The sequence below is a fragment of the Phodopus roborovskii genome, unplaced genomic scaffold, assembly GCF_943737965.1.
Source record: "Phodopus roborovskii unplaced genomic scaffold, PHOROB, whole genome shotgun sequence".
NCBI classification, from domain to species: Eukaryota; Metazoa; Chordata; class Mammalia; order Rodentia; family Cricetidae; genus Phodopus; species Phodopus roborovskii.
Window position 1 is genome coordinate 13,946,803 of NW_026125278.1, and position 21,883 is coordinate 13,968,685.

Below are 21,883 nucleotides of genomic sequence, written 5' to 3' on the forward strand. Positions count from 1 at the left end.
TGGCTTGTCCTGTCTCTCTTTGACTGTGTTAGCTATCCAGCCTGTGCTCTCCCACCGTCAAACCTCAAATCTGTCTCCTCTCACTCTAGCCTCTGGTTCAGTACCAGTCCTCCAAGAGTCTTTGATTTAGAGCTTATAGAAATGATTCCTATGTCTCTATGGTTCTCACCTTATCACTCTTTGAATTCACTGGTAATTCAAATTATATGATATTTTTTGCCTCATTGTCTGACTTCTTATTTACAACTATGCTGTACAGAAATGGAGGTTTTTGTCCGCCGTCTTTGCCCTGCCAACCCATCACTCAGAGCAGAGTCTGGGGTATAATTTGCGTTTAATGAATGTTTCTTCATATACTGTATAAGAGGGCAGATTACAGAACAGACTTGCATCTCTCTGTTCAGTGTGTAGGAAGCAATCTTCCGAGTATTCTGTGTGGAAAATTTAATTAAGCACTGTAATGAGCCTACAGTTATATTTCAGGGGAGGAACCCAGAACCTCGCATGTGTAAGGCAATACTCAACCACTGAGCTATATCCCAATCCATCTACTACTGTTTCACAAATAAAGAAAGTAGGTCACAGGACTCAGTTACTTCCTCAAAGTTAGAAGAGAAAGTTGTGACAGCTGAGCTGCCTGAATCCAAAGCATTTGGTCTTACAATCACTGCACAACACCTCATTCATCCAGGCATCTTAATATTAACTGGTGTTTGAGAAGATTGTTACATAAGGAGATGATTTCAGTATGTAATCACAACATTTATATAGCTAAATTTTCCTGTCAGAGTATATGAGTATGTCCAGTAGTTATATAAAAAGTAAAACAGCCCCTAGGATCTGAAAAGCAACTGGAGGGGGCAATTAGGAAAGACAGGCAATGCTTTTTCTTCTCAGGCGAGGGAGGTAAGACTCACCTCTGGATGGCCAGCTATCGCAGCAATGTGGAGGGCCGTGAGGCCACCATACCCGACCTGTTGAACATCGGCTCCGCTGTGTAGCAGGGAAGTGATCAGTTCTGCGCTGTCCTGTAATGAGACACAACTTGAGTGTGTTTCCCACTAAGTAGGTGGGGGAGCTGTGCACAAGGTGTTGTTGACTCTTTGGTTGGGTGAGGCGTAGATGCTCAAAGAATGCCTGAATGTGACTTCTGGCCAAAGCTTGTATTAACAAGCAGAACGGCTCAGGCGGTTGTGACTGTGACGTAGGGACAAATGCACAACAGGGTATCAGCAATCCCCCCTTGCCGCATGAGTATGAATGGCGGGAAGAGTACTGGCCTAGCGCAAAGCTCTGGCAACAATATATATATATATATATATATATATATATATATATATATATATATATTTATTATTTTACATATTGATCCCAGTTCCCTCTCCCTCCTTCCCTCCCTTTTACCCTCTCTGCCCTCTCACATGCACTCTAACCACCCTCCCCTCCCATTCCCCCACCCCAATTCCATGTGTAGGGGAATGCCATCCAGTTGGGGTCATGTAGATCTGACAGGTCATGTGAAGTAGGGACTAGGGCTTCTCTCCTGTCTCTAGGTTAAGGCAGTTATCCCTCCATGGGGGATATGTTTGCAAAGTCCTTTTGTGCACCAGGGATACATCCTGGCTCCACTGCCTGAGGTCCCTTAGACTGCTCAGTCCTTCTGGCTGAGACCCATATTCAGGGGGCCTGAATCAGTCCCATGCTGGCTTCCCAGCTATCAATCTGGGGGCCCTTTAGCTCCTCCTTGTTCAGGTCAGCTGTCTCTATGTGTTTTTGCAACCCGGTCTTGTCCTCTCTGTCTGCATCTGGGTTCTAGTTCTATCAGTGTTTAGTTATGGGTATTTGCTTCTGTTTCCAACAGGTAATAGACGAGGGCTCCATGGATAACTTAGTTGTTGATCTCACTATCCAGGAAAGGCATTTATGGTACCATTTCTACCCATGCTCAAATTGTTAGTTGGCGGCAGTCTTGTAGGTCTCTAGACTTTTCTTTGGGTTCAGAAAGTTAAAGATCATGGAGAGTGGTATGAACTGTTTTCTAGTTTGCTTTCTGTTGTCTCAACCAATGTAACTAAGAGGAGAGGGCTTCATTTTACTTTTCCACGTCATAGTGTATCTTTGAATGAAGTTACAAAGGAAGTCATGGCTGGAACCTAGAAACAGGAACGACAAAGGGACACTGCCCCTTGGCTTGCTTGGCTTGCTTTCTTTTACAGCACAGCCCAACTGCCTAGGGATGGAGTTGCTCACAATCTGCTAGGCCTTCCCACATCAAACATCAAGTCAATGTCTCAGACATGGCAGCAGGCTACTCTGATGGAAACAATTTTCCAGTGGTGTTTACCTCCTCCCAAAGGACAGTAAGCTTTGCTAACAACAAAAGCTGACTGCTTCATCTAGAAACAAGGAAATAAATACATGTTGGAGAACCCTGCACTTAAGGTCCCAATCCACCATGTCTGGACAGCTCTCAGAGCTTGTCAGGAAATCCCTTTTCCAGCCAGGCTCCCTCCCTTCCTAGATAGTGTCTCTAGGCCCTGAGACATGACCTTATCTAGAAGCTGTCCCTAATCCCAGACACCTGATCTCAAGTCTGACCTTTGACACAGATCCCTGTAGACACTCACTACCCCTCACCCAATAGATAATTAGGTTTTGTGCTCCCAGCTGTTTAGTAGGACCACGCTGCCAAACATGAGGTGATTCCAGCTGCTGTTCACATGCTAGGTGTCTCCCCTCATTCTGTTGTAACCTGGAAACTATTTCCACTATACTCACAGACCTTACAAAGCCCCACATGTCACATATGTCCCCTTTCTCCTTTTAGCCTGGTGGTCAGTAAACCACACGGAAAGGAGAGACCTAAAAATGGACAAAATCAAACAAACCAACCCTGTCTTTCTCTGCTCAGACGACACCATGACTTTCTTGGGTCACAGCAATTTCCTCTCAACCCTTGCCTTTATTTTCCCGATCTTCTGGGATGTGTTACAGTGCTGAGGAGGACCAGTTAGCACTTGCAGTGGGTAGGTCTACTCCACACACAGCCCCCAGGAGCTACTACAGATCTCTCTGAGCAGGTCTGCCTCAATCTTGCTTCTGCCTCTAACTCAGGAAGGTGCCACCTCGAGTCATTTCCTTGCAGGTTTCAATCCTTAGACACGGCTTCTCAGTCATCCCTGTGGGCATTCCAAATCACAAAGAGAGCTGCTTTCCTATAAGGTTAGAGGGAGCCAGGGATGGGATTTGAACTTAGGTCTACTAACTCCAAATGATGCACTCTTCTGAACACGCCAAGCTACCTCCAGTCCTAGACTGCAAAGTCCTTTAATTTCATGGTCAAACCTTTGTCTTGAACTTTTCACTATGACACACGGGGAAGGCGTGTAACACGTGTCACTTATCGTGATGCAATGCAGTGGGAATCACATGCAAAGCAGAACAGGGAAAGAACAGGGGAATGCTCCACGTTAGTTCCCATCATGGTTTGCCTTATTATCTAACATTCATTCATTTATTCATGTGTCTTATCACTGAAAGCACAGACTGGAGTTTGGGAGCCCCAACCTGGAATAAGTATAGAGATGAACCAGGGATTCATATTATGGACATGTCAGAGTTTATTGGAGACTCAGCTAATTCAGGCTTGGGAGCAAAGGTGTTCTAGGAAACAGGGCTGTCTGATGTAAGAGCTAAAGGAAGGGAATATTTGTATATCAGTGATCACTCCAATTTGTGAAAGTAAATATTTACTTAAAATGAGGGCTCATTATTAAACATTGCTTTAAAAAGTCATTATTACTTAGAAATTTCAGTTAAGTACATAAAAAAATGGGGTTTTGTCTCTTAGACTTTTTCCCTCTTCTTCTTCAGAGAATTTCTTATTACTTTCTTGACAGACCCCCATTTGGGAAAAAATGCAATCCCTATTCAAATCATTTGTACAAATGCAAAGACAACTTGTATTATAAAATCAATTTTAGTTAATGAATCTTTTAATCTCCCCTCTAAATCATTGGTACTTAATTGTCACCTTGGGATTGTGTTGTCTTTTTGGTTGTCAAAACTCGTAATGAGGGCAGTGGCTAGGGCCATGTTTTGAAAAGGAGATAGAAATGCCCCCAGAATGCTTTACCATGATCAGAATACACCCTTACCACAGGCTCATTCAATCAGTGATGCTAATAGTGAAGGCATCTCCAGTATGAGAAGAGCCTTTGGAAGCTGTGGGATAGTTGCTCTGGGTTCTGTATCGTGTGACAGCCGAAACAAAACTCTCTTAATAAAATAAGTGTGCTAAGCAGGAAGAGTAGATCAGTGCAATGAGTGTACCAGCTGGACACCCGCCGTGCAAGCCTCCTAGGCCTCTGTCTCAGTGTTCTCTGAGAGGTCTGGCGTTGTAGGGAAAAGCCCGTGTCCTCCTACCACTTCCTTCCCATCTGTAATAAATACGTGAAACGATTTAGGGTGAGGTCTTGGTAGAAATGTGCAGAATGCAATACAAACCAAAGTCTTTCAGTATCAGCATTTAAGTCATTAAGTGCTGAAAAAAAAGTCTTGGGTTAAAAATTGCTACTTTTGAAACACCAGAGAACTGCCATGAAACCAGGTTTTCCTGTGCATTGCACCTGAGACAGGTTTGGGGCTAATTCAGATGGTCTAATTCAGTCTTTTGTTCATTTGAGATCCCACTCAGCCTCTTCCAAAGCATATCAAGGTTCAACATTTTCTCTCCAATAGCTGTATTTCATTTTAGGGGTGCATAGTATCAAAATGTAAACACTGGATATTCAGAGCCCTAGAGAACGGTTCTGAGAAGAAACTTCACTCTCCCCTTAGAGCTTTAGGAGAGGGAGACACATCTGTGCTGCAGCTGGGTGAGTCAATTCAATGAATTTAAACACGAAACAATAAAGTTGCAAGAAATCAAACCTCACAAAAGGGAAAATGGCTGAAAAAGATTCCTGTGAAGGGAATATGTATCCCATGCTGATAACCTAAGCAGCACAGAGACATGGCAGAAGTTGGGTTGGCTTTGTTCCCATTGCTTTGTGAGACAGGGCCTGTCTCCCTGACCACACTCCTGGCTCCCAGTAGAGTGAGCGACAAAGATAAATTTGTTGCTGCTCTCATGAAATGACTTCTTTCTTTGTCTTATTCTGAGTTGTTCTGAGAACCAAATTTGCAATCAAGCCATACCTGAAGTAAACTGGTCAAAATATTTGCATAAGGGCTTGTTTCCACAGAGACTGTTTTGTCTGTCATTAACCGATTGTTCTGTTCAATTTGTATGTGAACAGATACATGCACAAGGGAATGCTACTTTTACAGAACATGAGAAGAAATCTTTTAAGTATGGGCTGAGAACTGTGATGCAATTCCATACCTTTTAACTTACAAACCATATGACAAGACCCATTTCTTTTTATTTTCTATGTGAAATGGATAATACAATGTCTAGTAATTGTTTCTTGAGATCAAATTACACAGAAACAGTTAATTTAGTTACCATTTTTCACGTAGTAGTTATTTTGCTAGGACTGAATATGCTTTGTCCTTTTTAAAACCCCAAGTCACCTAATGAAACAGATAATTACGTTGAATCCAGTAGTTCTCTTCTTCAGGGAGAGAGGAGATATTGGGAGTAAGTCTGAGCACACTGTCTATGCTCGGCAGGCGAGCCCTCTATCAGTGAGCTCTACCTGCCGCCCTACTGCGGTGTCCACTCTGCTTTGGGGACGAGAAAACTGAAGGGCACAGGGAAAGAAAGACCAGCTTTTCTGAAGATGCAGCGATAAGGGAGTCAGCAAGTCTTCAAGCTGATGGATGACACAACTAGTTTAGGCGCTTGGCTGCGAACACTGTTAAAGCTGCGCCGTGCCAAGGAGCACCAAAGACTGCATGTGGTAACACCAAGACCCTTTTCAGGTCCTGGACACCATTCATCGAGCACCCAGGTTCTCTATGGGGAAGAATCAAAGGAAAATCCTCAGTCCTGATGTTGAGAGCTCACAGAGCAGTGTGCAGACGGCGCAAACAACCCAGGATCTGTGAGTGCTAGCATGAAAGGTAATAGAAAGTTTAAGCCGGAATCCAACATTAAGTGCAGTTTGTGCTCATTTTAAGTAACTCATAATGGATCAACGAGGAAAGAACTGAAAGATATTTCAGCTGGAAAATTACAAGCAGAATCAGAGGGATATGTGAGTGTTCAGCTTAAAGGGGAAGCAGTGTAAAGCAATGATCACCAAACTTTAGCCTGAAAGGCCTGTGGTGGTTAATTTAATGTTTAAAGTTGACCGAGTTCACTGCAGGCTGGAATCAGCTAATGTGGACAAGGGGATCTCGTGTGAGCGTCTTTGCTTGATTTTATGTATGTAAACTCCCCAGCTTTCTGTGGATGCTGCGGAGGGAGGCTGTCTGCATTGTATCGTCAGAGCCAACCTCCCCACCTTCTCTGAAGAAGTTATAGTGGTTGGATGCTCTCCTCACTGACAGGCGGTGAAACAAAGCATAGAGAAAAACTAAAATGGGAGTTCCGTTTCGGCAGAGTTGGGAAAATGCAGTCAGTAATGTCCCTGGCCCTGAAGTATTCATCTTCTTTCTGATCCTTGTTACCTCCTTCATTGTCTCTTCCCTGCCGTTCGGGAAAGGAAAATGTTTAGAAGAATGAATAGCAGACATTACAAAGAACTCAGCACCTAGATGCCCCTTCTCCTGAAATGAGCAGACATTGACTGGCGTTGCAGCGATCAGCTTAAAGGTGTCTGCGGGATGAGGTATGGGGAATAAAATTTCAATCATGAGAGATGACAAGTTTTGATTGTGGACTCCATAACAATGTAGAAGTCACCTGGATATAAAGTCCCAAGCAGAACCTTTTAGACCATGCTGTCCTTTGAGAGTGTCTTCGGGGAATTATCCTGACCATGGTAACTGGAGTTGGAAGGCATGTCCACTGTGGGTGTCACCATCCCGTTGGCAGGGTTACTAGACTACAGATGACTGGGAAAAGCAAGCTGAGCTCAAGCATGTCCGCTGTTCTTGACTGTGGATGCACTGTAACGAGCCTTCCTAGCTACCGCCACTTGACTTCCTGTAATGGAGAACTCTACCTTTAAATTATGAGCCAAACAAACTCGCCCTGGAGTTGCTTTTGTCCTAATATTTAATCACAGCATTAAGCTCTACTACAGAGCTATGGTCCTGAAAACAGCCTGGTATTGGCACAAAAATAGACAGGTAGACCAATGGAATCAAATTGAAAATCCTGATATTAACCCACACACCCAGGGACACCTGATTTTTGACAAAACAGCTAAAATTTACAATGGAGCGATGACAGCATCTTCAACAAATGGTGCTGGCACAATTGGATGAGGGTGTGTAGAAGACTGCAGATAGACCCATGTCTATCACCACGCACAAAACTCAAGTCCAAATGGATAAAAGACCTCAACATCAATCCAGCCACACTGAACATCCTGGAAGAGAAAGTGGGAGGTACTGTTGAACAAATTGGTGCAGGAGACTGCTTCCTGAACATAACTCCAGGGGCACAGACACTGAGAGTAACAATTAATAAATGGGACCTCTTCAAACTTAGAAGCTTCTGTAAGGCAAAGGACACAGTGGACAAGACCAAACGGCAGCCCACAGACTGGGAAAAGATCTTCACTAATCCTACATCTGACAAAGGGCTAAACTCCAAAATATACAAAGAACTCAAGAAGCCAGTCACCAAAACACCAAATAACCCTATTTAAAAAAATAGGGTACAGAACTGAAGAAAGAATTCTCAATAGAAATCAAAAAGGCTGAAAGACACTTAAGAAAGTGCTCAACATCCTTAGCAAATCAAACCAACTTCGAGGTACCATCTTAATCCTGCCAAAATGGCTAAAATTAGAAACACCAACGACAACTTATGCTGGAGAGGATGTGGAGAAAGGGGAACACTCCTCCACTGCTGGTGGGAGTGAAAACTCGTACAGTCATTTTGGAGATCAGTATGGCGGTTCCTCAGGAAAATGGGAATCAGTCAACCACAGGACCTGGTAATTCCTCTCTTAGGCATATACCTAAACGATCCACATTCATGCAACAAAGACATGTGCTCAATTATGTTCATAGCAGCATTAATTGTAATAGCAAGAACCTGGAAGCAACCTAGATGCCCCTCAGCTGAAGAATGGATAAAAAAGACGTGGCACATCTACACGATGGAATAGTCCTCTGCAGAAAAGAACAACGGAATCTTGAAATTTGCAGGCAAGTGGATGGCACTTGAAGAAACATTCCTAAATGAGGTAACCCAGTCACAAAAAGAGGAACATAGTATGTACTCACTCATATATGGATAGAGCAAAGGATCACCAGAAAAAAGAAAATAATACAGTGGGAAAATGTGGCTGTCTTTCCCCATGATGTTTAGGGAGTGCAGAGCCATCTTTGCATAAGCAAATAACTAGTTCTTCTGAGACCAGAACACAAAAACTGAAATAAAAGTCTGTTATAAGCCAGCATGAAATCGAGAAATAGTAAATATTCAACACAGCGGTGGGGATCTGCGGCGGGGGTCAACCGTGGTAGATTATCATCACTGTCCTATGATTAGCTAGGTATAGTGAGATATCCACCCCGCCCACACTTGTTGCACTGACCATGCCCACTGGGGTGTGGGGACAGGTGTGGATATCACCTGTGTGGGCTAGGTCTGGGGTCCAAGACCCCAGCTCACTCTCTTACTTCCTGGTTGGAGATAGAGCCAGGGTGGGGGGCGGCGTTGGGAGCGGTGGGCATCCTTGGAGTGGCAAACTGCAGCAGTCATCTGTTTCTGGTGTAAGTGATTCTCCCAGAATTAACATCCACTCGTGTATTTTGTGTCCCAGATTCTTATTTCCATGCAATATTCTGGTGTCAGAAGAGGGATATTCACAGGACCTGGGAATTAGGTTTCACCCAGATGGCGGGGTATGGAGCACTCTGATCTTCATTTTTTTCCCCCCTCTGCACCTTATGAGATTCTCTACTGACTAATGAGATAATGCATGTTCAGCATCTCAAATTAGAAGGGTAGTGAGTAAAAAATCACTAAGACTAGAGTGACTTACACATTATATAAATGTGCGATTTTGACAGTCTTGAGGGTCACTTCAAAGATCAAATATCCCAAGGTGCCCATCTGACTTTACACCAGTCCTGCCTCACGCTGTCCTGAACAGAGAATGTATAGGAATGAAAGCGGCAGACCTTGTAAACTGCCAAGTGCAGCGCTGGAAACCCGTTTCTTGTCAGCCTGGATGGACGGAGCCCTTTTAACATAAGGGCACGGATATGTGACTTGTTGCCTGGAGAGAAATAATAAAGGCTGATTTACTTACTGCAGGGGCAGACAAAAGGACTTCACCATCTCCCCTTGACTTAAGGATAAATGCCGTTCTGACATGTGAAAATGTCAGCCCATTCCCATGCAGTTCTGCTCACGGGCAGGATTCCTTCACAAACGTTTGCAGCTTTGCATGGACGCCATGCATTGTGGTAGATGTGGCCCACAGGCTTTGTGTGATTCAAGTGCGTTAAAGTTCAGAATGAAACTGGCATGGTGGCTCATGTGTCTTGTCTCAGTGACTGGGAATTTGAGATGGGAAGATTGCTAGCCTGGACCACAGAATAGAAGTTACCTCAAAAATGCCAAATAAAATTAGGCAGAAGGCCATGCAGTTACAAGTGAAACCATCTGACAAACTGCTTGTAGAGAGCTGAGGTGAGACTCTAGGGACACGGGGTCCTGCAGAGGTTCAGCAGCAGCAGTAGCAGCTACTCGGGCTCCGGAGCCAGCTGCCATTAGGAAGGGGAGATAGGAAGGTGAGTGTGTTCCAGGGGTTTGGAAAAGTTAAGGAACATCAGGCCACTGGTAACTCCATTCCTGTAGCCAAACAGCTCTGCTCTGCTTGATGAATGTAAATAGCAACTTCCATTTGACAATTCAGTAACTTTATCAAGCTGCTAGTGTATGCCGAGCCCCAACCTATGTGGTTGGGATCCTTTAAAAATGCAATGACATACAAGGGAAGTAAGACTCTAGTTCATCGCTTTGAGCAGTCTCTCCTGTCGGATTCTGTGTTTAGTATTTCTTCCTCTTTACACGCACACTGTTTCTTACAGTGAAGCAACTACCTGGTCATGGTCCTATGCTAAGGAGTGCTTGAAGGGTTCCTCAATTAAACCCAATCCCTGACTGGCTGCCCAGAATAAAAAGCTCTGTTGTTTTCCAGGCAAAGTGAGTTCCTTAGTTAAGGAAGGAATACACACACACACACACACACACACACACACACACACACACACACATAAATGTATATATATATAAATCAGAGGTGCCTCTAGAGCAAGGATCTGCATGGGTCACCATTTCTGGAATGTCAGCCAGTTCCTGGGAGTGAAGCCAAGGAGAAAGCATGTCAGATATGGCCCTCTGGCTGGCCTCATGTCCCCTACCATGTAGGCATAGATGTGGCTTTAACAGGTTCCAGGCACTTACCCCCACAAACGCAGCACAGGTGCAGCAGAGACAGCCCACTCTCTGTGCGGTAGTTTAAGTTGACTTCTCTGAAGACTTCATCAGAGCTGAAAAAACATGGGGCAGGCCGTCAGGAACTCACCTCTTAGTGTACTGTGTTCTGCATGAAACGTGGGAGTTGGTCTATAAGTTCAGAACTGTTCTGTGCTATATATAACTTAGCCACTGCTGGGAGAATGCTGAATCCTCCCTATGAAGAACTAAAAGTTGGTGAAAATAATAGTAATGGTTGAAGGGCTCGAGTTAAGGGAAAGACTCACCTACACACTCTGTGTCCAAGTATGTCAATATAATTATATAAATACATAATTTAATTCTGTCAAGCCCCTTATAAAGAAAATACAGACATCTAAAAGTAAAATTGATTCTTTCGCAACTCAAACATTCACATTATATTTGTAGGCAAATTTAGGATGTTCACGAAAGGAAGAAAGAAGGAAGGAAATGGAGAGGTTGGGGAGGGAGAGAGATAGGGTTGTACCATGGTTGAAAGAGGGTGTGGGAAAGATTACAACCTAGATCTATGACACTTCCCGTCTGCAGCCAACTTTCCTTGTACTCTGACTGGGTCAGCTTCTTTAGATCAGGGAGGTCTGATGCCTGGAGAGGGACTGTGATATGGTGGCTGGTGAAGACAGGAGAGATGAGGTAATGAATTCTTTGCCTTTGTACTATCAAAGACTTTGCCCCCAAGAGGGTCCCGGGAACCCCAGGTAGCCTTTCAACAGGAAGTTAGAGCTAAAAATCTTGACCTCTTCAGGTCCTTGGCACTCCCTGGACATTTTTCAGCAGAAATGAGGTCGTGTCCTTGGCCTCTGGGCCAGCTTCAAGAGGCCAGGTCCTATTTTAATCTTAGCAGCTCTTGAGGGTTGCCTGGTCTCCATCCCGTGGGGGAGCCAGGGATTTCATCACCTCTAAAGCACTTACACTTGAAAGACTTCATAAACTTGGGCCATTTGCATCGAGGCTCCCAGTTAAGAACTTCAAACGCTATTGGAATTTTGAAATAGAAAAAAAGAAATTCTGTTCTCCAGGGTGCTGCTAAAAAGAGAATGCCTGTAAATCCAGGGACCTTGAGAAGCTCCAAGAAAGGCTTTAATGAGCAACTGTAAGCCCTGTGGTCTGTTTTCTTAGACGTTGGAGATAATCTTCCAATGAATAAAGCAGGCTCGCTGCCCACACTAGAAATGCATTCAGGTCACATGACCTTGTCCTTGCCCAGAGGGAGCATGATATGGTTTGTTCCCAGCTAAGTCTAGTGGCTACAGCCTAAAGGCCCAGGGCACAGTCCAAAGCGAAAGTCAGGTGGCAGCTTTCACATTCTCAAAACAAATCAAACGTAATAGATCAGATCACTTAATGAAACATTTCAGCTTTACTCTTTAAATGTTGTGTTTTGTGTGTGGGCACCTGCACATGACTGCTGAGCAGGTCTCGAATCCCTGGAGCTGTAATTACAGGTGGCTGTAGATGGGTCTTCAGGAAAAGCAGTGTATGCTAAGCCATCTCTCCAGCACTATAAATCGTTTCATTTAGTCAAGACCTGTGTGGGGATAGAGGACACAAAAATGTGGGCAAATCCCTGACACAGATACCAGCCATATCTGATGATATTCTGAGCCTTTGGGTTGGTGAAAGCTACTGACCTATTGAATATATTCTAATAGTCTAAAGGTTCTACTTGTAATTAAGAGGACATTAGGTCAAACAGAGAAGGAGAAGGTAGACACTAAGTGACTTGTAAGGGGACTATTTATAGCAATTGGCAATATTCCAACGCTCCACAAATAGAGACATTTTAACCAGTCAGATGTCACTGAAGGGTCCCCAGGGAAGGCGTGGCTTTTTCTTTTCTGTTTATTACAGCTCTCAGTAGCTGTGAAATACCCGCTTTTTTAAGGACATGCATTTTACAACTTTGTAAACATCAAGAGCTAGCTGGTGCTGCCATTGTTATTATTTCTTTCAAAAGTTACAGATTACCTCTCTACTGTATATGAATATGTGGGTACCTGTGTGGGACAGCGCCTGAGTGGCAATGTAGGTGTTAGGTAGCATAGGCAGAGAAAACATACACGTTATCTTCGAAGGGGATAAGGTGGTTTATTGGAGCCAAGTGTGAACGAATGTGGCCTGGAAACAGAGATTCAGGTTACCTCAAAGTTCCACGCTACAGCGGGATAGCACGTTGATAGAGTATTTGTAGTAACATACGCAAATCCCAACCCAAGGCCGTTATCAAATGCATTGGTGGAAACATCAGCTGGGGAAATTACAAGAGTGGGTGGGCGTGCTACAGCATCAGGAGTGGGCTGGGGGATCCCTCAAATGATATCTGATGGCATTCTACCCCTTCCCTTGATTGAAAAGTAGAGGGTTTACCAAAAGTTCATGAAGATCTTTGTTCACATATGAAGTGGCTGTTTATCTATCGATCATCTATCTATCTATCTATCATCTATCTATCTATCCATCTACCTATCTATCTATCTATCATCTATCTATCTATCTACCTATCTATCTATCTATCATCTATCATCTATCTATCTACCTACTTATCTATCTATCTATCTATCTATCTATCTACTTATCTATCTATCTATCTATCTATCAATCATCTATCTATCTATCTATCTATCATCTATCTATTTTAGGTACCTGAACTTGCCACACAATTATTTAACTGTGGACTTGCAACACTCCATCCAACCTGTTCACTTCACTGAGGATCTAACCAGCAAAGTTTCAGAGTGGTATGTGATTTTCACACACTTTTGTACACAGAGGTATGAAACCAGAATGTCAGGCTTGGTAGCAAGTGCTGATAGCCTTCAGCCACGCTGCCAGGCCCATGGCTGTATAATCTTTACAATACACATTGAAAGTCAACATTTACCAGGCACTCCAAAGCTGAGTTTTCATTCAGAATTCATGCGTGAGTTAAGTTCATGTGGTGAGGTCATAAGAAACCCCTCCACCCTTGCAGCTCTTGGAATAAAGGTCATTTATGTAGTTCTGTATGTTAACAACGCCCCCCCCCCCCACAAACACACTACCCAACACCACTTTTCCTGTCCCGTGACATCATTTCCTGGATTAGTGAAACCCAAGAAAGAAGTTTCCATGCAGCCCAGAGCCTCAGGATCTCTACCGTAAGGGTCTTCCTTGGCAGACCTCCTTCCATTTGGACAGAGCTTCTGCATGTATTCTGAGGACAGAAAAATCCAGTCTCCCTCATTTGCAGAGCTAGTATATGCGTGATTAAAGTCACGGGCAGTGTGCGACCTGAAATTCTGAGGGAAAAGGCACAGCTCCGTTGTAAGAAACACTGCTACAGCCCGTGAGTGGTGGGACTTAGCAACTGGGGAGAGAGGGACTTGGCCATGGTGTGCTATCTTCAGCCACCTTAGTGGCACTCAGTGCTGCCCTCTGTGTGTCAAGTAGAACCCAGATACCACGCACTGTTTAGAAGCCAGCCCCAAGAAGAAGGTGTTAACTTCATGTCATTTCTCAAAACAGTGTGTGTGTTTGCGGTTCTTCCTTCTCTTGAGACTTTTAACCGTCTTCACTTCACTTGCTTTGGATCCTGGTTGGATGCTTTTGTCAGCTTGACACAAGCAGCGTTATCCGCAAAGAGCAATCTCTGCTGAGACTTGCTTCTGTCAGATGGCCAACTTTGCAGGACATAATCTTGATTGATGATGGATGAGGGAAGGCCCAGCCCACTGTGGGTGGTGCCTTGCATGAGCAGGTGGTCCTGGGGTCTATAGGAAAGCAGGCTGAGCAAGCCATGGAGAGCAAGCCTGTAAGCAGCTCCCTCCCTGTCCTCTGCTTCAGCTCCTGACCTCAGGATCCTTGCCTTGATTTCCTACGCTGGTTTTGGTCTGCCACTAGGATTGTTTAAGATAAACACTTTTCTTTCCAACTTGCTTTTGGTCGGTGTTTCTCAGGGCAATGGAAACCCTCGATAGGAAACTTGCTTTCAGTGTGTTTTTAAGTCATGAGAAACTTTAACTCTGTGCCAACGTTCCTACAAGAGCACTTTGTAATCAGCTTAAACTTTAATACGAAGTTAGAAATGTCACAATGGCACTTCAGGTAAATTGTAATTTTCAAATGCCAATGACTTATAAAAGGAGGGTTTCCTCTCTCTGCTTTAGTCTATTACCAAACTTTGATAGTGATCTGGCACAAAACATTCAAATTAATGTTTTGATTGGTGAGAAGGCACAATGTGTGTGAGGAGTTATAGGTAATGAAGGCAGCCTGAGGAAAGATACCTTGTATTCTTCACCCCTCTGGACCCAAACCTGGATTCCTCTCAAGGCAGCTTTCAGAATCACAGCCAACTGTGCAGTTTAGAAATTACATAAGTAGCTCCCCACTCCCCCAACCCTGCAGGATAACCCTATGGTCTCTTAAGGTGTTAAGAAGGCCTAGGTAGAAATATGTGGTCTTCCAAACAGGCTCAAAGTATTGACTGAAATGCTGGGTCTGCGTCAATTATCAGCAAAATAGAAACGAAACAAAAGCAAGCACTTCCAACAACAAAGAGGCTAGGAACCAAATTTATGTCAAAGCAGATTTGCATCTCAAATCTACTGTGTGTGGGTTGAGGGAGCCTGCCTTCTCCTGTCTCTTTTCCTCTCCTGCCACCTCTTTTTCTGCCATCGCTTGTCACCTTACACGATCCTCCTCTTTTCTCCTTCCCTGCAGATACCATCTCTAACATCCCCTTTCCCATGCTTCTCCTCAAGAGCAACACTAAATAAGGAAACCAAACTAACCCAAATCAACACTTTAGCAAATGGTTAACAACTGTTGATACAAGTCCTACGATATCTAACCCACGTGAAACTCACAAAACCTTACACTAAAGTTATCATCTGAAATGCCTAATGGTTAGCTACTTTCGGCCACCTGCCCTCTATCTATCACTGTTTATGTTTCCTGATGACCTAATTCATTTCGCCCTTCTCTGCAAAAGTTACGGTCGAAGCACGGATGGTAGGAGAATGAGAGCAGAAGAGCAGTAAAAAAAGAAAAACCATTTTCCGCAAAAAGAGGCGGGAGACATTGGTGGTATGAGCGCAACCGTTCCCATTGTAAGTTTGGGGTACCGGCTTAGAAGCCATTCAGCAAGCCTGTTTGTGGACATTCAAGGGTAATGCTCTTTGGGAATGATCAGAGTGTTGATCTCTGTTTCTACTGCGTCATGGGACTCTGAAAGCAATAGATGAGAAGTAACAGCCAGCCCTGCAAAACAGGGAGAAAGATGGCAACCCCGTCTCTGCTCTTCTTGGACTTTCTCTACTTTTGAGGAGATAAATTAATTTTTAAAATGTACACACCTCACTCAGTGGTTTGTACATCAATGTATTACGTAGCCAACTTCTCAAGTGCTTCATTTTAGTAATTTCCCAATTGTGGTTATGTCAGATCTCCTCAGATAACATGTGGTAGACATCATGGATAAGATGTTTAATTGGATCACACAACTGCACACTTTTCTGGGTAAAAGTTAAAGGCTAAGAAAAGTTGTTATGCTTCAAGACAGAAAGTAACCCTTAGATACAACACTATCCTATTTAATAATTAAGGAAATAACTTACTATTAGAAAAATATTGATGAGGGTGACTTAATCTTAATTAGAAATTTCATCCAAGCCCCAGGAAGTACTATGAGTCTACTAGAATGTACTGTTAGTGAGGGACAGGGCAGCTTATAAAAAATGCAAGTAGAAATTAGAGAATACATTGAGCCCAAGGCATTAGAACATGTAACCAATGTCCACTTGTCAGGAAATGTGACATGCAATTCTTTTAGAAAAATTGACAGTAAGCAGGTGTTTTACTGAGGAATGACTGCTTCAAGATCTTTAATGTTTCAATTATGTGTAAAACATATGACTAGAGGTTGATGAGAAGTGAGAATTATGGCTGAAATTTAGGATTCAACTTTTCTTAAAAGATTGCATCCCCCATTATTAATTTAAGCCAGTAACTGTATTATTAAAATTGTACTTGACTTCCAAATGTTGCAGCCGTATACTTCCTACTAGTTCATTTATTTTGCTGGCCTTAATCAAATATGTTGGAGTTTTAGGAGGATGGAATCTAAGAGGGCACAGGTACTTTAGTGAGTGGCGTGCCTGGTATTTGGCAGACATTAAGTTATCAGTTTATCTTTCTAGAGTGAACCTAGTAGAATTATTTACAAATACAAATATGAAAAGCCCACATGAGAAGGAGTAGCATCTTTGGTGATCACATATACCAGTGAGGAGAGGAGTCTGGCCCAGAAATGGATAGATGGTACCCTGGACAACTCACTGTTGTACTGAAAACTGTAGATATTAGAGGCATCAGAGGGAATACATTGTAAATGAACACACCACTCTGCTTCTCCTTCCCTTCTTTCCTCATATTCATGTCTTCGACGCATGTCTTTTTAAAATTGAATTAGCTTTAGTACTGCATATCTTTACTGTACTCTGGGTAAAAAGACAGGGACATTGTGTGCTTGAACTGACAGCGATATTGGCTAATGGTGTAGTTTACGTTCTCTGAATGAGCAGGAGTACAGCCTACTGATAAGTCCATAAACAAACCTTTCATCAAATGGACAAGTGAGCAAAAACTGAGCAGAGCCCTCTATAGTGACTGTGTTAAGGGCACCTCTGTGGGAAAGGGGCCTCCTCTTCTTGCACACTGGTTCTCTAGAGAAAGGCACATGTCAGGCACGAGGTGAGGCTGTCACAGCAGCATTCTGTTACACAGACTAGAAATAATAGGCACAGGGCACTACATGTCCATCATCGAGGTGCTCAATGGTGATTCTGTGCAATAGTGTATCTGTTTTCCCCAGCTACTCTTAACACTTTGTTGATAAGCCAGCAGTAAGACCATTTGTATTCTCACCAAGCCTCCTTTAACTTCTCTGTCATCCATCGTTTTAATCCAAAGACAAGAAAGTTCTCAGAGCTCAGCCCTGAAACAACTGCCTTTCCAGATGGAGCTGTCTGCACTGACAGAATCAGGCAGCCCTCTTACTCTCCTTTGACTGTGGATTCCTTGACTCTGTGGGCTGCACCAAACCTACTTTCTGTGATCAGTCCCCCATTACAGGCAAAGAGACTCCACTGCAACCTTGCCTGGAAGTTATCTTTACTCTCATGAGAAATAGTCCACTGACCCCATAACATCAGCAGGTGTTGGACACTACTTTAAGACAAAAGTCTTCCCAGTCTTCTCTGTAACCTCACGCCATTCCTTCTGACAGTCAGGATATTCCTGCTGATAAATGTCTCCACCCATTAGTGTCCCGAACACCCTGTCCAAAAGACACCCAACTGTTATTCTCAAGAAATTTGACATCCATTTTGAAGAGCCTTGTAATACTAATAATTATCAAAGACTATAATTTGAAAGTTTGCTATCACTGGAAACTGTTCTAACATTATGTAGTGTTAATTTGGAAAATATTTTCTTAAGATAAAATGAATGTTTTCATTTTAGCAATTTTGTCTTCTAACTTTTATTAAATTTGCTAACTTGTTCTTTGTACTCCGCGACAAAGCCATCTGTCTTTTGTAATTTCTTATGTAACACATCAGTCACAGTAAGGCAATGCCTAAGATTTACTTCATCCCCGACTCAAAAATCTACTTTACAATATTCTCTGATTCTTCTGTGAGGTCATTATACTCACTTCCATTTATGATTCAAATGAGGCTCAGTAAGATTAAGAAACATATCTAGGACATGGGGACTGCACAGAAGAATCCACACTTAAGATGTGGAGATAGCCCCAAGACCCTTGTGGCAACTGAGATGTTTCCTTGTTCGACTCAAGTAAGAAGCTAAGTCAGTTACTCTTCTTATCTCTCCTAGATTTTCCATGGTTCTTACCCACTTTTGCTAGATACTTTTAGTAAAGTTGGCATTTTATCTCGTATTTTTAAAAGTTAGTGAATAATCAGTATCTGAATATTATTGTTTTTATTTTTAATCACATAGATGTATCATGTATTATGTACGTACTGTGCGTGTGTGCGTGCGTGCGTGTGTGTGTGTGTGTTTATGGTGAGGTATGTGGACCACATGGTGTGTGTGTGAAGATCATAGGAAAACTGTGGAAGTTGTTTTTCTCCTCCCATTGTGTGAGTCTTGGACTTGAACTCTGGTCCACAAGCCTAAAGTCAGGTCATTCTCCTTGTTAAGCACTCACACCAGGTACCATAAATCTTGTTTGGGCAACTAAAAATCATCATCTTGTTTTCTTTTTTCCCTTGCAGTGAGCAAACGTAATGTCTGTATGCCATCATGTATGTGAGGTTGCTTGTGTAACCTGAGGTTGCTCATGTACCTGAGGTTCTCCTCAGCAACAATTGCAAGAGCAAAAGGGAGCTCTCTATCTGTGAGTCAGGCAAATCACAGAAGGTCACAGGGTCTCATTACTCAGCTATTATCCACCAAATTAATGTTATCTACCATACAGGCTATGGTGAAGACTAATTACGTTATATGTGAAGTATTGGCACCGGCCTCTGCATCTCACATCCAGTGCTGATTAGTCAAAAGGTCACACTTGTGGCACTCAGTGGGAAGGTTAGAGAAAAATAAGCTATAGCAGGAGTTGCAAAACCAGCTGGTAGAATCTCAGAAAAGTCCTCAAGTCCATTTGTTAAATAAAATCCTCCAAAAGATACATATTACTTCTGCTGGATAGCCTTGGCATAAGCAGAATAGACCCTTAGTGAAAATTAGTTGATATTTTAGAATTCATAAGATTTCTCCCAATATGATCCCATTTTAGTCAGTATATTTTTTGGAATCAGTAGGTGGGGAATGACTTATGACTAAGTTATACCACTACACTCCTTCACTAATGAAATAAAAGATGGATGTGTGAATGTGCTGTTTTGAATTGCTTGTCATCACAACTCCAAGAGAGTTAGAGAGTCTAACTTCTCTTCGGTTGGTGTGCCGAATGGTTATAAATGAAGTTGACACAAGCCAGAACCACAGAATTGGAGAGATCCTTGATTGAGAAAATGTCTCAGTAAGAGTGGGCTATAGCCAGCCCTGTAGGGCATTTTCTTAATTGGAGATTGATGGGGGCGGGCCCAGCCCATTGTCAGTGGTGCTATCTCTGGCCAAGTGGTCCTGGATGTTATAAGAAGAGGCTGAGGAAGACATGGGAAGCAAGCAATAAGCTGCCCTGCATGGCCTCTGCATCAGGACCCCACCCTGTTTATTCTCCACCCACACTGCATTTGATAGTGAAACATTATATGGAACTGTACGTGAAATAAGCCCTTTCTTCCCCAAGGTGCCTTGGTCATGATGTTACATCACAGCAGTAACAAGACAGCTGCACAGCTAGCTACACTGAAACACACCTAGTTCTCAGCATCAGATTCAATTTCTCTAAGAGGTTGTTTGTACAAATTAGAGTCCTGCCTCTCTTTTCTAAATATAATGTGTCATGTAGGATTGTGACACTGTCCCAGACCAAGAATTTTTCTTCTTTTTATTATGGATGAGAGCTGATGTAACATTTTTTATCTTAAGAGCATGAGGGCGAAACAATTCTCAGTCCTCTGGAAACAACCTCCAGTGTCTACAGACGAAGGGGGGATACTCGGTCCCACTAGGACACCCCCCAGTGTCTATAAACCACAGGGGGGGAGACTCAGTCCTATCAGGAGACACCTCCAGTGTCCACAGTGCAAGGAGCTTGGTAAAACTTATACTAACAGGTATCATCCACCCCAGGAAGTAAGCAGTGTTGCTTGTTGCTGGCACAAATTAAAGGATGCAGTGAGTCCTTCCAGAGCAGGTTACTTGGAACAGTGACAGCCTGTATTTAGTGGCTGGCCTCCAAGCTCCTTTGCCTCAACTTTTGTGAGGGCAGAATCTATGTTATATTTTGCAGAGGTGTGCTCTTTCCATTTTGGGGGGGGGCATATGAATTCTTATGAACAGACAACCTGGCATTGTGAAGCTTAGTATGGATATATCTAACACTTACCTTAGACTGTTTGTATCTACGGCCGTATATTTACACAAACTGCAAGGTAAGGTAAATAATGTAAACACACATTCCAAAAAGTAAAAATTCTTGTAGCTTTACCCAAAGATGCGCTTTAGCTCTGTGAATTCATTTTCTTTGATCTGCAGGTTATCTTCCAATCTTTCTATGATAATAGCATAAGACTCACTAACTTTCTTCTTCCATTCATCTGAAAAAGAAACACAAATGGGATTGATTCATAATTGCATTTTGCAAAAAAAATGTAGACACAGATCATAACATTCAAGTAATCAAAACTGTTTTTTTTTTTATTTTCAATTCTACAATACTCAATTTAAATGACTGATTGTGGGTTTAATGCAGATGTTTATGTTTATAATGCAATCACTTTGGAATTGTAGTAATTAAGAACCCATTTGATATTGTACAATATATTTACATAAAAGAATATATTTGACTTATTTCATTTGACTTTATTGCATTTTAATGGCAGCATTCTCTAGATGGTAGACAGTGTCTTTAACTTTTAAATACTAGATACTTACTACATAATTCTGAAATATCTATATTCAATAGTACCCCGAAACTTCTTACCATATTATACCAAGGGACTAAACTGACAGTTTTACAACACATTTTCTGTTTTCTGCCAATAACCTTTCAGAGAAAAAAAAAGAATAAATTCAGATAAGCACTTAATATACTCTGTATTCAAATAGGCATGAGTCTCAGTGAGAAATTGCTCACCTATACTTACAATCAAATCATGTTGCATGTAAGAAAGCAAGGACAGTTAGCATAATGGGGTGAAAATAAGAATAGTTAGTTACCAGAGCAAGTCTGTGCTGGCCTGGATTTGTAATTCCCCATTTTAAAGAAGTATTTGCTTTCCTCCTGTGCCGCCCTTCAGGGTAAAGATTCCAAGTTCTAGTGCTGCAGCAGGCCAGTTGAAAAATATTTTGATAGTCTGGCTAAAAATAAGCCAAGTGCCTAATGGAATGTCAGGCAAGGATGACGAGGAATGAAACAGAGTGTGCCTTCAAGGGTGAGCTAGTGAGGGGGCGGCTGGATTTGTTTTATGGGAGCAGCGTGAAAGACAAACAGCAAATGTTTCAGCTGTGTTATTCACTCCATCCGTTGACGGCCTGTCTGTCCCCACATCCCTTCCTTTTAGGCCACTTTCTTAATGAATTAATCTAGAAAGTGATTGGTAACTTCTGAGCTCCGCTGAAAGAGATTCAATCGAGCCAGCCTGTGTTCAG

General features: G+C 42.7%; 1 protein-coding gene across 1 annotated transcript; it reads right to left on the reverse strand.

Moving 5' to 3' along the window:
* Positions 1 to 236: 236 nt before the first annotated feature.
* LOC127230681 (serine/threonine-protein kinase TNNI3K-like) lies at positions 237 to 21,527 on the reverse strand. The gene is made up of 6 exons (XM_051195987.1): positions 21,452 to 21,527; positions 20,721 to 20,829; positions 10,544 to 10,629; positions 9,211 to 9,350; positions 918 to 1,028; positions 237 to 431 (listed from the first exon to the last, which is right to left on the reverse strand). The coding sequence occupies exons 1-6, from the start codon at positions 21,489 to 21,491 to the stop codon at positions 237 to 239; spliced, it is 681 nt and encodes a 226-aa protein (XP_051051944.1). The 5' UTR covers positions 21,492 to 21,527.
* Between the last annotated feature and the right edge of the window lie 356 nt (positions 21,528 to 21,883).